We start from the raw sequence: 15,389 nt of genomic DNA on the forward strand, positions 1-15,389 counted from the left end.
TGTGCTAATGTTGCTCATCTAAAGAAAGTAAATATTTCGCATTTTACAGAACAAGGGAAAGATTGCACAATTTAGTGAACTTTGTTCATTTTAGGAGGGTATCATAATAATAATCTCAGTTCCTACATCTTTCTGATATTCTAATTTCAATGAGTTGTCCTTTTCAAAATAATTTTATGGTATTGTTACCTCTTTTCCTTAAGGTGAACAATATCGCTGCACACTGCTTTGCTAGAAGTCTAATGATAAATTCCTATTCTGATGTATCATTTCTAATATATAGCCTAATTAAGAGTTGACTGAAGTATGTTAAAATTTTGAATGCCAAATATTTATGTGTGTTTGCATATACACTATATTTTTACTTTAAATCTCTGAATTTTTAAATAGCTCTCATAGATTTTTTTTTAATTTAAATTTTTTATAGAGACAGGGTCTCACTATGTTGCCCAGTCTGATCTCGAACCCCTGAGTTCAAATGATCCTCCTGCTTCCACCTCCTAAAAGGTCAGGAATATAGGTGTAAGCCACTGAGCCTGGGGCTTAGATTTCTTGTTATAAGAACCTAAGATGACCCTATAGTACAGATATATTTGATATAATTTAAAATATTTTAATAAAAATTAAAATTTTATTATCCATAAATTCAAATACTTTAATTTGATGAAGGGTATTTTCATTAATAGTTGTCACTGTTTACTTGATTGCCATTGTTCTTGTGATCTATATTTTTATTTTATTAAAAATTTTCTACATTTTCTTTTCTTTAAAGTTATGACCTTTAAACTTCACAAGATTTGCACTTGATAAACTTCAAAAGATTTGCACAATTTTGGTACTCAGTATTTTAAAAATTATTAAATCAGTGAACAAATACTTTGTTTCTAAGATATTAATACCTACCACCTACCTGTAAATGGCATTTTAAAGCAGTATTTTTAAAGCTTAAGAAAACTTATATATAGTACTACATTTTAACTTCAGAACCTGTTAAAAGATGAAAAAATGCTGTGTAAAAGATAGTCTCATTGCTAGCTGTACAGTACTATAGCACTTTTAACTGTTGCTTCACTGAAAAATTTTTCTCATATATAAATACAAAGTGGAAGATTTTAAGCAACTCGCCTTAATGTTAGTAATAGAATATGTTCTATATGATACTGCCAATTTATAGACAAGACTTGTGAAAAGTCTGAATTAGTTTTATTTAGTCTTTTCCATAATCCATCTTGGTGCATTTATATAAAGATATCTGCCTGCAACTTTATTAGAAAAAAATATATGTGCAGAGAGAGAGAAAAAAATAGAATAGATATAGCAAAAGCTAAAGGCTTACTTTTTCTTAAGTGTTAAAATTCATCAATTATATCAGTCATGATAGTGATTCAATGATCAAAGAAATGGAAATGAATCGAAAACAAAGTTGGAGCAAAATATAGGAGAGTAAATATCATATTCGTGAATTAGAAACATATTCAGTTTTATCATCAAGGCAAATTTATTTGTTTAAAACAGTGGCCAATAGTCTTTTCTGTGTGATGGCTAATTTCAGTATTAATAAAATTATGAATCAATTATTAGATATTGAAAATTACATACTTTTTGGGTCAGGAAATGCTGTCTGTCTTCAGTATTCAGTATAGAAGCATTCTTCTATTGCATATCCATCTCTGAGTTGATTCTGCCTTTGCCTGAAATTTCAGAAACTTACTCTTGAAATAACTATATGGTATAATTATACTGTTGTATTTGAATGAATTTTGTTCTTGAGCAAAACGCTTTCTGAACCTGGTTTATTTGGTCTTGTCTCAACTATTTTTCTAAGCTACATAATGATAAATACTGTTTCACTTTCTTTTAACATTATATATTTTATAACAAAAGGTTTTGTTTCCATCTCAAATAAGAACCCTTCTACAAACAAGCCTTGGGCCACTTTGAAATAATGTGAGCTTTGTCATACACCTATTTTTTTAAAGAGCAGCGCTTCTACTTGCTAAGGATTTACATTTTATATAAAAAATATTTATATTCCTTCCCATTACATGTTTCACTACCTCATTTTTTCCCCCTTCCTTCTGGGGTTGTCAGTGAGAACTTTAACCAACCAGGAAAACGAACTGACTAATTATCCTCCATCAGTCAAGTCCTGCCTATCTCCTAAGGAGTAGGTCAGCTTGAAGCTACAGAGAACACTGATTGCTGGGTCTTGGCAGCTTTGTCTCTGGGCCTGCCTTTTCTCATCTGTAAAATGAGAGTTGTTGAAATTTGAGTACAGATAGCTTGGAATATAGTGGATTATTTGGTCCAGATATTTCTGGTTGCTTTTAACTTGTCTAGAATGGCTTAATTGTATTAGATTGTAATTAAAGCAATTAAATCCTACAAATAAGTGAAAAATTTAAGAAAATTTTCCCGTGGTCTTTCACAGCCAAAATGAAAATCAGGACACAGAGGCTAGCCTACTAACAACTTTTAAAAAACATAACAAACATAATCTAGGCCAGGCATCGTGGCTCACAACCGTAATCCCAATGCTTTAGGGAGACCAAGGCGGGATAATCCATTGGGCCCAGGAGTTCGAGACCAGTCTGGGCAACGTAGCAAGATCTGGTCTCTACAAAAAACAAAAACAAAAACATAAAAACATTAGTTAAGCCTGGTGACATGCGCAGGTAGCCTTAGCTACTCACAAGACTAAGGCAGGAGGATCACTTGAGCCCAAGAATTTGAGGTTGCAGTGAGCTATGAATGCATCACTGAGCTCCAGCCAGGATGATACAGTGAGACCCTGTCTCTTAAAAATCAAACACACACAAAAACCCTATAAATTGAGTTTCGTGATATTTTCAGTAATTGTTTCTCACCATATATGAGGGATTGGTTAAGAAATGCCATAAATCTGGTCATGATATGCTTATTTGGTACATTTTTTGTAGTAAAATTTCTTTAAGTCAGATTTTCATGGAAATTGTTTTTACTTTGATAAGTTTTTAGATCTATAAATCACAAATAATATAGAGAACTTTGTTTTAGGCCAGAGATAGTAAATATGGTTTAAACATTAGGAATTGATGTTATTTGCAATGAAAAGCATTCTATTCCGATATACATTTCAATGTTAAGAAATTTCATTTTTGTTTGTTGTAGTTATAGCAAGAACATTATGTTCTAATATAAGCTTTAACTAGCGTACCAAGTTAAAGATCCTTTTGGATATGTTTTTCCAAATTTAATATTTGTTTAAAATGTTATGGAGGTAAGAGAATAGAGTGAATGGCAGATGCGTAGATGTGGCACAACTGTATGTACCTCCTTCCTTTCATTTTTCACGTCACGTTACTAGCTGTATGTGTTTGTCTTGTATTGGTTTTATAAAGGATCTAAGTGTTTGGAAAGGTGTGGGATCATTTGCTATTGGAGATTTCAGTGTTTGACTGTGAGAGAAGGAAATGTTGTTTTTTGGGAATGTTATTTCAGAAATTTGGCTTTGGAGTTTTCCGATATTATTATACTAGCAATTTCCAAAAAATACAGCAAAAATTTCTAGTACTTTTCCAGTTGGTGATTTGTTAAACAAGAATTGGAAGCTGTAACAAATAAAACAGTGTTTTTGATAGAGTAGGCATTTAGTCAACATTGGTTAAACTGACCAACATTTTATATAATATCTAAGTGCTGCTCTCATACAGGGAAGAAAACGTAAAAGTTTTAACAATTCTTAGGCAAAAAAAAGAATGGCTACATTTCAAAATGTATTTGTTTATAACTTTTAGAAAAGTTAACATTAAAAAATGTGTATTTATTTTTGAAGTTGGAAATTTTCTGAGCCATATTGTCCCAAAGTGAGTGATTTTTTTCTTAACCAATCTTATAAGTTCTGAGGTGCATAGCCAGCAAGTTCAGTCAAGCCGTTGCTCATCTTTGAGGTCTATTATACTGATTAGTTTATTATATCTGAGAAAGAATGATAGAGGTAAAAGTAAACAGGGAACAATTTCTGCTCACATATTTCTATGACTTACAGACACCTTAGCCTCTCCAATACAGTAATCTACAAGGAACTAGCTTCGTTTAGGTGCCAAGTGTAACTCATATTTATCTTAACAGTTCATTTATTTAGTAGGTAAAAGTAGTGGTTACTGCTTCAAAATTATATGTAGCCATCTTAGTTGGGCTATTCAGTTTGGAATTGTAAACATGATGGCAGGTTTCTTAAATATCTGTGTGTTGTTGTTGTTATTTTTTTTAAAGAGATTTCCCAAAGTTGCAGATGGCTGGCTCATCTCCAAATACCTCTTCAAGGTACTCTATGCTGGTGATGTCTCCCGCCACTGAGCTGCACGGGAGCATGGAATTGACTTTCGGGGGAGGGCTGTATCAGTTAAGTGATCTTTTTTAGTACATTGCATGGGTTTTGTGAAGCTTTCTTTTTTGTGTGTTTTTGTTTTTTTAAATCCAGAGGGCACAAGTATGCTTATGCTAAATTTTAAAATTAAAATCTTGTAAATCCACACAATATAATAACCTATTTACTTTTTAAGTGCTGTATAAGAATAAATATTACATGTGTAGTAGAAGCTAAGGGAAGCTGTATGAATATTCCAGTCTCAGTAAAACATAGATGTGGCACTCTAAACAATAACTGCTTTTTCATTCTTGAACCATTAGTGGGAATGTATTTCTTAGTTTCCTTTCTCCCAGGTAGAATGCATACCTTTACTTACTTATTCAAAACTTTTTTTAATTGAGTTTCTTCTATATGCAAAACACTGCTGGACCTCTGTACTTATGATCTAGCTTTCTATATTTTTTGCTTGGAAAAGCAATATAGTCATTATTTTTAAATACTAGAACAAAGGAGAAAAAGTAAAAAACGAATGTCATTTCCTTAATTTTCATTCCCACAATTAATCCTTTCAAGCAATTCTGTTTTATGTTCTGTACCTATAGTCTTAATCACTACTGACATGCATTATACTTGATTTCTTCAGGGGTACACATTTATGTGTAGCTCTCTGTGTGGACTTCAGCCGTCATGTACGATTTCATTCCACCAGTACTTTAAGCCTTATGTTAATAATGCTGGTGGAAGGAAAAAAACAAAATGTTTGTTCTCCATTTCAGAGACAGTAAAATTACTGGGATAAAAAAGTCTATTCAATTGATTCAATATTCATATTTTTGCCGAACCTGGTCATCTTAATCTTTTTGTTTTGGAAAATTGAGAGTTGACTAATTGTTATGGTAGAGACACATACTTTAGATTTTTGTATATGTTTGTGATAAATTCCTTACTAGTGAGCTAGACATTACATTGTCAGTACCAAAGGAAAATAGTTACATTTTGTAGATGAGTAACTGATTCATAGTGCCTAAATGATATACTTGAAGTGTCCTGTAAGTAGCATGTAGAACTAGCAATGTAAGTACAATTCAGTATCTAATGTAGATTCTGACTTCCTCAGATTCAATTTAAAGTGTAACTAATTATTTTTAAGTACTTATAATTGTTCTATTTTTTAGAACATTAATTGAGATTTTAGTTAGAAAATGGATCAGTGTCATAATTTTACCTTCAAAGCTGGATGTTCTAATAAATATAAACCTCAACTAATAATAGTACTTTTTTAAAGGAAAAGTTTCTGACCTTTTATAGAAATGGAAATTTTCTCTGTTTGATAAAATAGTGGATAATATTAAACTGGCTTTTATAAATTAGCAGTAAGAAACTTGGGATTGCTACTACAAAGTTTAAAGTGAGAAGTCCACAAGTTTTTTAAAGGAACCAATTTTCTTTAAATATCTGAAAGCTTTTTCAGTGACATCAGAGTGGTTGATTAAAATGTGGTAGGACTATCTTGTCTTTTGTTGATTGTCTAGATGAATAGCAGCTCAAAGGTAATAGTCTTTAATATTGTCAAGTAGGTGATATATTTTAACTCTAACAGAACTTCCATTTGTGAAATCAGTTTTTCATTCACTGTTTACATAGCTAAGCACTATTACTAAAGGTGGGGAAATAAGTCACTTAAGAGATTCATTTATATTTTTATTATATTGTGAAAAGATGATGTGTCAGCTACTGCTTAGTAGAGAACCACTTTAGAAAATTTAATTTCTGTTCTTAGAAGGTCTTATTCTGGCCATAAAATAAGACACAAACAGAACACAGACATATTGCAAAGTGTAAATGGATAACTCACTTAAAGAGTGTAGAAGAGTAATTTTAGAGTAACATTGGACCCTAGAGATGACAGGCAATTTTTGGGTCCTGAAGATGAGGCAATTTAGTTGGAAACATAATCACATAGCTGGTCAGTAACAGATTGTCTTTTAGTCTAGCAAACTTTTCACCATTTGTTTCTGCCGCCTAAAGATAAATAGAGTTGGATTGATGGGATGGGAATACATTTTAAAAAGCTTGTTTAACTTTTTCATTGGTAAAATGTTAACTTCCAAGAACACTTATAATTGAAAGCATGTTGTATACGTATATTCATTGAGAACTTTAAAAAGAGAATTGTTATTGACAGCATGTCTCATCTTTGGAATAACATTTCTTCAAGATACAGAGTAGTCAGTTTCTTGCTATATGATTGTCTTTTGTGATTACTTTTAAAGGAAGTCAAAGTATTTGGGGAGTGGTATTACTTCAATATTTATTTTTAGGCATGAGTAGCTTATAATTTTGTTTTTTAATTTTCCTGTTAAATACAGGTTATAGACTTTTACTAGCAGTTAATCTGTATTTACATAAAAGTGATGTTCAAATAATATAACAGATAACTCATTGAACACATCTGTTATATTGAACTAAATTAAACCCTTTCTGTAGCTGCAGAAATTATTTAATTATTTAGGTGAAATCCTAGGAAATACAGACAATTTACATGAAAGCTTGTTTGAAGGTTCTAGCAAGATAATTTACCTTCTCTTGAAGAATATCTTTCTGAATGTGAAAAATTCAGTGTCTTGAATTAAGAGCTTCACTTTGGAAGTGATGCACATGGAAAAGGAAGGATACCAGAATCAAGCCAAGTCATCCTCACATCTAATTTGTAGAGCAGATAAATGTGTTATGAAGATCTTGCCAGTTGACTTATGGCCCTGCAAGTCATGATGATATGCAATCCTGTTAATTGCTTAGTTTCTCAGTTTGTACTCTGGGAAGTCTTTTCATTATTTTTTGGGTAAAAGTCCTTGTAGATAGTGTGCCCTACTTACAGCAGGAGTTCCAAGGATTTAGTGCCCACTCCTTCTCTGCTTAACCTAACTCTAGTTTTCTAGTTTTTCTGTCTCTGTTTTCTCTCCTCAAAAACAGGACTTTTTTTTTATACTCTTTGGTTTTCAACAGCTCTACTTTGAAACATCCTACAAATTATTTTCTTCAGGCATCTGAAACTAAAGAGAAGGTTTAAAATAGCATTGCAGAAAAGCAAACCATGCCCTATGCCAAAGTCCTGGACCCTTGTACATTTCCTTAAAAAGGAAAGTCTTCTTGTTCATGGGCAACCTATGCTTTATATTTCTCCATGGTTACCTATCTGGATTACCACTATAGGTGGTTGCCATTGGCTAATAAAATGTTGTATTTTCCCTTGCCTATTTCTCTGACTTCTCTTTCCCATATTGTCTTTTTAGAGAGACTTAAACTCGCCACAGAATCTTGGTGATACTCTTTCCTTAATATTCTTTCCAGTGTGTAGTACTTCATTTCTTGAAGAAAGTCTGGCAGCTGTAGCTCTCATTTTGAAATTATAGAATGATCCCAAATAATAGAAGGCAAGGAAAATGAGTTGAAGTTAGAAACATTTGAGGAAGTAACTTTACAATGGTTGATGATGGGAGTAAAGTTGGATTAGGGAGTAAATTTGGAAGATTTCTCTAGATTTCAAAGCAAGTAATGTGAAGAATTTAACTTTGCATCTCATTCCTACTTCATTTCATGATGCAAGGAGAGCTTGGTCCCTGTAACTACTTGTGTGATTACAGTAATAACAATAGTAATAATGAACACTTATTTTGAATTTAGTATGCACCAGACTCTTTGCTACTTGCTGCACATACATTATCTCATCTAATCCTTACAACAGTACTATCCAGTAGGTACTATTATTATTTTCAATTTACAGAAGAGGCCCAGACTCATCGAGTGAACCTAAGTCATTTTTTCAAGATCCTGTAGCTAGAAAGTGATCTAGTTCGGGTCCACCTGACTTAAAGCCCATATTCTTAACCACCAGTCACCCTGCTTCCCCTCCAAATGGCTAACAAATTGATGACATGAAAAGTGTCCTAGAGACAAACTATATTGAGATATTATACCGGGAAGCTTTTAGTTAAAAGAAGAAAGGGAGCAGAAGAAAGTGATGGAGAGAGATTAAGAGGGAGAAATCTGTAGATTTCTATTTGTAAGTAGCAAAATTTTATTTTATTTATTATTTATTATTTTTTTTTTTTTGAGATGGAGTCTCGCTCTGTCATCCAGGCTGGGGTGCAGTGGCGCGATCTCAGCTAACTGCAAGCTCCACCTCCCAGGTTCATGCCATTCTCCTGCCTCAGCCTCCCGAGTAGCTGGGACTACAGGCGCCTGTCACCACACCTGGCTAATTTTTTTGTATTTTTAGTAGAGAGGGGGTTTCACCATGTTAGCCTGGATGGTCTTGATCTCCTGACCTCATGGTCCGCCAGCCTCAGCCTCCCAAAGTGCTGAGATTACAGGCGTGAGCCACCACGCCCGGCCGCAAAATTTTATTTTTAAAGAGGCATTGAATTATATGGTTATTTGAATAAAGATTTATAGATGCATTTGTTTTTATTTATATAAAGAAAAATATATTTGATGTTTGTAATCATGCAAACACTAGCAGACTGTTACCAAAACTATTGCTATAAAAAGATACTAATTGGATTTTTTAAAATTAATTTTTTGTGTTCATTGCAATTAAGATTATCTGTGTTGTGCTGATTTATCAACTTAATTTTTCAACAAATATTTATTGAGTGCCTACTGTGAGCCAAGCAAGCACTGTGTCAAGTGTTAGAGATTGATCTAAAATAAGAAAAAATTCCTGTCTTAGTGATCTTACCGCCTAGTATGTGAAATAATCAAATAAAGAAATAATCTTGAGAAGAAGTAAGCACAGGGTGCTGTGCCAACAGAGGGACTAGCTCTTGGGATCATGCATGGGTTTCTGGAAGAGGAGGCCTTTAAAACGCCCTAAATAATGAATAGAAGTTATCTATCATGACTTGTAGGATTTCTGTTGGTTGATTAATAATAAGTACATCACCAGAAATACTAGAGGGAGACTTTAAAAAATTCAAATGGCTACGTCTTCTCCTAAAGATTTTGATTATTCAGTTTGTGGGGAGGCTAGACATGAGTATTTTTAAAAAGTAGTCCAGTTATACTAATGTTCTGCCATGGTTTGGAACCACTCAGATACTATCTCAGACATTGGTCCTAAAATGGTGCTTTCTGACAAGAACACTTCTTGATGTTGCTACAGAGAAGTAATTACTGAGGAAGGGAGAATTTAAAATACATTATTAATTCATGATGATAAGAGAACTTATTTCAAAATATAAAAGCAAATCTTTCTTTTTTTTTTTTTTTTTGAGACGGAGTCTTGCTCTGTCGCCCAGGCTGGGGTGCAGTGGCCGGATCTCAGCTCACTGCAAGCTCTGCCTCCTGGGTTTACGCCATTCTCCCGCCTCAGCCTCCTCAGTAGCTGGGACTACAGGCGCCCGCCACCTCGCCCGGCTAGTTTTTTGTATTTTTTAGTAGAGAAGGGGTTTCACCATGTTAGCCAGGATGGTCTCGATCTCCTGACCTCGTGATCCGCCCGTCTCGGCCTCCCAAAGTGCTGGGATTACAGGCTTGAGCCACCGCGCCCGGCCAAAAGCAAATCTTTCTACATGAAGATTAAACAACTTTCCTAGGGAAGACTAGTCATTCTAGACAACTAAAGAAAGTATTAAGATGTCTCTCATATTCCACTTAAAAATACTGAGTGTAGAAAATGTTTCCTGTGAACCTAATATTCGGAGTCCTGCATATAATTTTTTTTTGACAGAATCCTGCTCTGTCAAAACCCAGGCTGTAGTGCAGTGGCTCAATCTCAAGTCATTATAACCTCCACCTCTAGGGTTCAAGTGATCCTTCTGCCTCAGCCTCTCTCAAGTAGCTGGGATTACGGGCACGCACCACCATGCCTGGCTCGTTTTTGTATTTTTAGTAGAGATGGGGTTTCACCAGGTTGGCCAGGTTGGCCTCAAACTCCTGGCCTCAGGTGATCCATCCACTTTGGCTTTCCAAAGTGCTGGGATTACAGGCATGAGTCACCATGCCTAACCTACATAGAAATATTAATACTAATATAACCTATGCACAATAGAACATTTGGTCATGAACGGATACATAGTTAGCCAAATCTGAAAGGTTACAAGTTTTTCATGAGTTCTTAACTGGAAGAGAGCAAACAAATGACAGTTAAAGGGGAGCTTTATAGATGAGAATGGTTGGGTAGGTGGTTATGCATTATTAGTGAATATAGGATGCTAATTGATTGTATTTATTTATAAAGCAAACCACACATTGTATACCCTTTTTGAAGTATCGTTATGAAGAGGAGAAAATAATTATGGTGGTGGTTTTTTTTTTTTCTGTTTTTCTAAGTAGAGAAAGGTTTAGAATTCAACTGGTGACATTTATTAATGCTTAACTAGAAGTACAGGAAGGTTTCGTGTGTGCTGTTTAAATGACTGTATTAGATAATAGGATGTTAAATGGCAAGATATTTCTAGTATCTAGTCCCTTTCATTTAGTTTGCTTTTATTGTTGACAAACTGTGATCCAGACTCATTAAGTAAATTAAGTAAATTTTCCAAAGTAACACCACTAGTTAAAGATAGAATAGGACTAGAGTTGAGGCTTTTTAACACTTAGATTGGTGATGCCCTTGCCATTATAGCCCACTGTATTACCTTTATTTTTCAGAATTTTATTGTCCTTGCATTTTCAAGTCTAGTTTTATTTTACTTTTTAAAATTTTGTATCATAATTTGTCTCCTGAAGGTCAAGTAACCTGGTTTGGTTATGAAAGTCCTCGTAGTTTCTGGGACTATATCAGAGTGGCTTGCCGGAAAGTTTCACAGAATTGTATCTGCAGCATTGAAAATATGGAAAATGTCAGTTCTTCTAGAGCTAAGGTAAGACATTGGTCAGAGGCTCATTTCTATTTTTTTTTTTTTCATTGCATGTATTTGGAATAGCAGGAAGGTGTGAAGCTACTTATTATGAATTTCCTTTTCTTAAGAAGCATAATAAAATACTTCCTGTTCTGTGATGTTTCTACATTTCTTGAATTATCTAAACTAGTGGCTCTCAAATAATGTTCAGCAGAACCCTGAAGATGTCCAAGACCCTTTCTTTAATGGGTACATAATGACAAAAGTATTTTATATAATATCAACATGTTACTTGCCTTTTCCCTTTTCACTGTGTTGACATTTGCACTGCCAATACAGACACAATGGTGGATTAAACTATTGGAACCTTAGCACGAATTAATGCAGTGACATCAAACTGTGCAAGCAGTCTTGAGTTCTTCCCCACCATGCAGTCAGTATTTTCTTTAAAAGATAGTTTCAACTTAAGAATGACCATGATGGAAACATTAATTCTTATTAAATCTCAACTTTGAGGATCTGTCTTTTTAATATCCTGAGTAATAAAATGGGAAGTATGCATAAAGCATTTCTGCAACATACTGAAATATGATGGTTGCTTCAAGAATAACACTTGTATAATTCTTTGAATTGTGAGCTGAACTAGATATTTTTTAAAGTAATATGATTTTACTGAAAAGAAAAACTTATAAACCATAATTTTTTGGACTTAGGCATTTGGCAGATATTTTCTCAAAAAAAAAAAAAAAAAACAAAAAAGAAGAAGAAAGAAGTGAGCCTATTACTTCAAGGAAACAGCTGACAGTATTTGTTGCCAATGGTGAATTAAAGCTTTAAAGTAAAAACTAGAATTTTAGAAACTTATATTCACCATCTTAAGCTTCATAGCTTCCCAATTTAGAAAAGCTTTTTTAAAACATTGATGTTGATATCAACAAATTTATTTTTAAATTATTTAATGAACTGTGTCAACATTGGATAGAACTGCATAACTTGTATTTTCCAAATGATCAATTCATGGAATTATAAAATCATGTATGGGTAAAAAGATCAATTCAAAGTGCAAGGTAGGTCAGTAGATTTAATTTACTAGTATGAAAAAATAACTAATATGATTACAGAAATTTATCACTTAGTGAGTTTTGATCTAGAACAAAAGATAATATCTACACTTATCTGAAAAGACTATTAAAAGATTCCCTTTCCAACCATATATCTGTGTGAAGCTAGATTTTCTTAATATACTTCAACCAAAACAACACATTGTAACAGATGGAATGCAGAAGCAGATATCTAATTCTCTTGTATTATGCCAGACGCTAAAGAGATTAGGAAAAAAATGTAAAACAGAGATACTTTTCTCACTAATATTTTTGCTTAGAAAAAATAGTTACTTTTCATAAAAATATGTTATTTATGTTAACATGTAATGAGTTTATTGTTATGTTTTGTTTTGTTTTATATTTTATTTTATTTTATTTTATTTTTTACAGACAGGGTCTTGCTCTGTTGCCTATGTTGGAGTGCAGTGGTACTATCACAGCTCACTGCAGGCTAGAACCGCTAGGCTCAAGTGATCCTCCGACCTCAGCTTCCTGAGTAGCTGAGACTACAGGTGCATGCCACCATGCCTGGCAAATTTTTAAAATTTTTTCTAAAGATAATGTCTTTCTTTTGCCCAGGCTGGTCTAAGAACTCCTGGCTTTGAGCAATCTTTCTGCTGCAGCCTACCGAAGTGCTGGATTACAGGCGTGGGTCACCATGACCGACTTGTTATTTTTGAATTACCTAATATTTAAGTTTCAAGTTTTGACTTGTGATTCAGTAAATTTGGTAGATATATCCTACATAAAACCTCTTTGGGGTCCTCATTAGCTTTTAAGATTGTAAAATGTCTGAACTATTAAGTCAAACAGATTGAACATCCCAAAACTGAAAATGTGAAATCTGAAATGATCTCAAAACTAAAACTTTTTGAACACCACCATGATGTTCAAAGAAAATGCTAAATGGAGCATTGAATGCAAATATTCCAAAATCAAAAAATACTCAGAATCTGAAATACTCTTCTCCCAAGCATTTTTGAAAAAATATACTTAACCTGTATCAGCTTTTTGTATTTATTTTTATTGAATTGTCAGAGTAGCTTTACTATTTTGACATTTATAAATTACAGAATGAAAGATTAAGTAGAAGATAAAGATTGAAAATTGATATTTACAGTTTTAAGATGACATCATTATTTCACAATTATAGAATTATAAATTATATACCTATGTAATAAGCTAAAGTATAATAATTATCTTTCCAAAGTATAGTTTCCAAGTTTTTTGTTCTTGCATCCTTTTTTATTTAGGATTTTTTTTTTCTTTTGGAAAATGTTTGTTCAGCAAAATTGATGAAGATATGTTCGAATTAAATATTTTGTAAGCACGAACTGAGTATATGTTTTAAAAACCAAAATCTATAATGTTTAAATGTACTGACATAATTAGAAACACAGGTAAAACATTTTTAGCTCCTTAATATGAAAGTATATTTTTGGATACAGTTAATAGCTATGATTTTTGTCACCTTTTTGAGACTATAACTATAAAGTTCACTTGCTAAAGCCACTGCTCCTTCCTGCCAGTCTTCAACCAAGGGGTTGTAGCAACAAGGAACTTCCTGCTTCAATATCTTTCAACTCTCTTAGGCTGGATCAGTTTTCTTTTCTGTCTCACATGTTTTTAAACCAGTACACTTCTTCATTTGTAAAATAATTATAGTTAGATTTTCTTTTTTTAATTAAATTTTTCCTTCAGATATTTAAATCCTATTTTTATTACATATTAACAGATGTCTTTTTTGTCCCAACTATTGTCCTTTGACGTGTTTCCTCAAACTACTGAATTTTTAATTCATTTATTTACTTTTTAATTTTTGAACTACAGATTTTTAAAATATGCAATGTGAATTCCCCTTTGCATCTTAGTTGAGTTTTATCAGTTTTCCTTTTTTTTTTTTTTTTTTTTTGAGACAGAGTCTTGCTCTGTCTCCCAGGCTGGAGTGCAATGGCACGATCTCAACTCACTGCAATCTCTACCTCCCGGGCTCAAGCAATTCTCCTGCCTCAACCTCCCAAGTAGCTGGGACTACAGGCGTGTGCCACCACACGTGGCTAATTTTTGTAATTTTGGTAGAGATGGGGTTTCACCATATTGGCCAGGCTGATCTCAAACTCCAGAGTTCAAGTAATCTGCCCACCTCGGCCTCGCCAAGTGCTGGGATTATAGGTGTGAGCCACAGCACCCAGTCTCAGTTTTCCTTTATGTTTTCTTTATGACTTAAGAATTGTATCTAGGTTTCTTTTTGCTAAGGTTTAGGCTAAGGTTAAACATTAGCTGTAATTTGAATGAATCAAATCTATAAGAAGTATTCTAGATGCTACATAAACGTTCTCAGTTTCAAATCAAAAGTAGGAGAGAGGAACATAACAGTATATTCTAAACCCTTTCAATAGAGGGGAGGATATATTTATAAAACTAGCATATCCCAAAATACAAAAAGTAATTAAGAAGTTAACAAACATTAGAAATGTAGCATTTGGACCTAGGTGGAAGAAAGAAACCCAAACCCTAGCTGACCAACTCTCTTAACAAGGCTCTTGGAACTAATCCCTGCACAGCAAAATGTTATCCAGCAGAGAGTTAATATTTATTCTGTGAAGTATTGGTATTGAGTATCAAAACACCACAGAACAATCGTGTTCCAAATCCAGCATTTATATCTTTATTTTGCTCAGGCCTCAAACAGATTCCATTTAGTGGGGAAAGAGAATTATTTGAGTTGCCTGGTTATACTGGGAAGAGTCTGTGGAGGAAGAGGAAGAAGACAAGCTCTTTGTCTTTATTAATTGCAACGAAAAGAGCAGTTTATTTAATCTACTCAGTAAGTCACATCTGTCACGTGTCTGGATTGAAGAATTAAACAGATGCCTCAGATGGCAGGCTTATTGAGGCTTAGAGCTGCAATCTTGAATGACTACTAGCATAGTGTCATTTTACCTTGACACAGGTGAAAAGATATTTCAGAACTGAAACACAACTAAATTTGCCTGGTGAACAATATACAGCTCAGTACACTTGTATCACAATTCTATCACGATTATCTGTCCTGGTACCACTTAGATTCATATCGTAGAAGCTTGTCAC

The 15,389-nt window shown here is 33.5% G+C and overlaps 1 protein-coding gene across 7 annotated transcripts in view; it reads left to right on the forward strand.

Moving 5' to 3' along the window:
- RUNDC3B (RUN domain containing 3B) overlaps positions 1-15,389 on the forward strand; it is a 179,554-nt gene that overhangs the window by 60,612 nt on the left and 103,553 nt on the right. For 4 of the 7 annotated variants that reach the window (XM_009203506.3, XM_009203507.3, XM_009203510.3 and 1 more), the window contains exons 3-4: positions 4,255-4,305; positions 11,084-11,217. In XM_009203506.3, coding sequence (XP_009201770.1) covers positions 4,255-4,305; positions 11,084-11,217 — 185 coding nt within the window. The remainder of the gene's footprint in view (positions 1-4,254; positions 4,306-11,083; positions 11,218-15,389) is intronic. The other 3 variants (XM_009203508.3, XM_009203509.3, XM_009203511.3) reach the window with 1 other exon arrangement.

The sequence above is a fragment of the Papio anubis genome, chromosome 4, assembly GCF_008728515.1.
Source record: "Papio anubis isolate 15944 chromosome 4, Panubis1.0, whole genome shotgun sequence".
In the NCBI taxonomy this organism is placed as follows: Eukaryota; Metazoa; Chordata; class Mammalia; order Primates; family Cercopithecidae; genus Papio; species Papio anubis.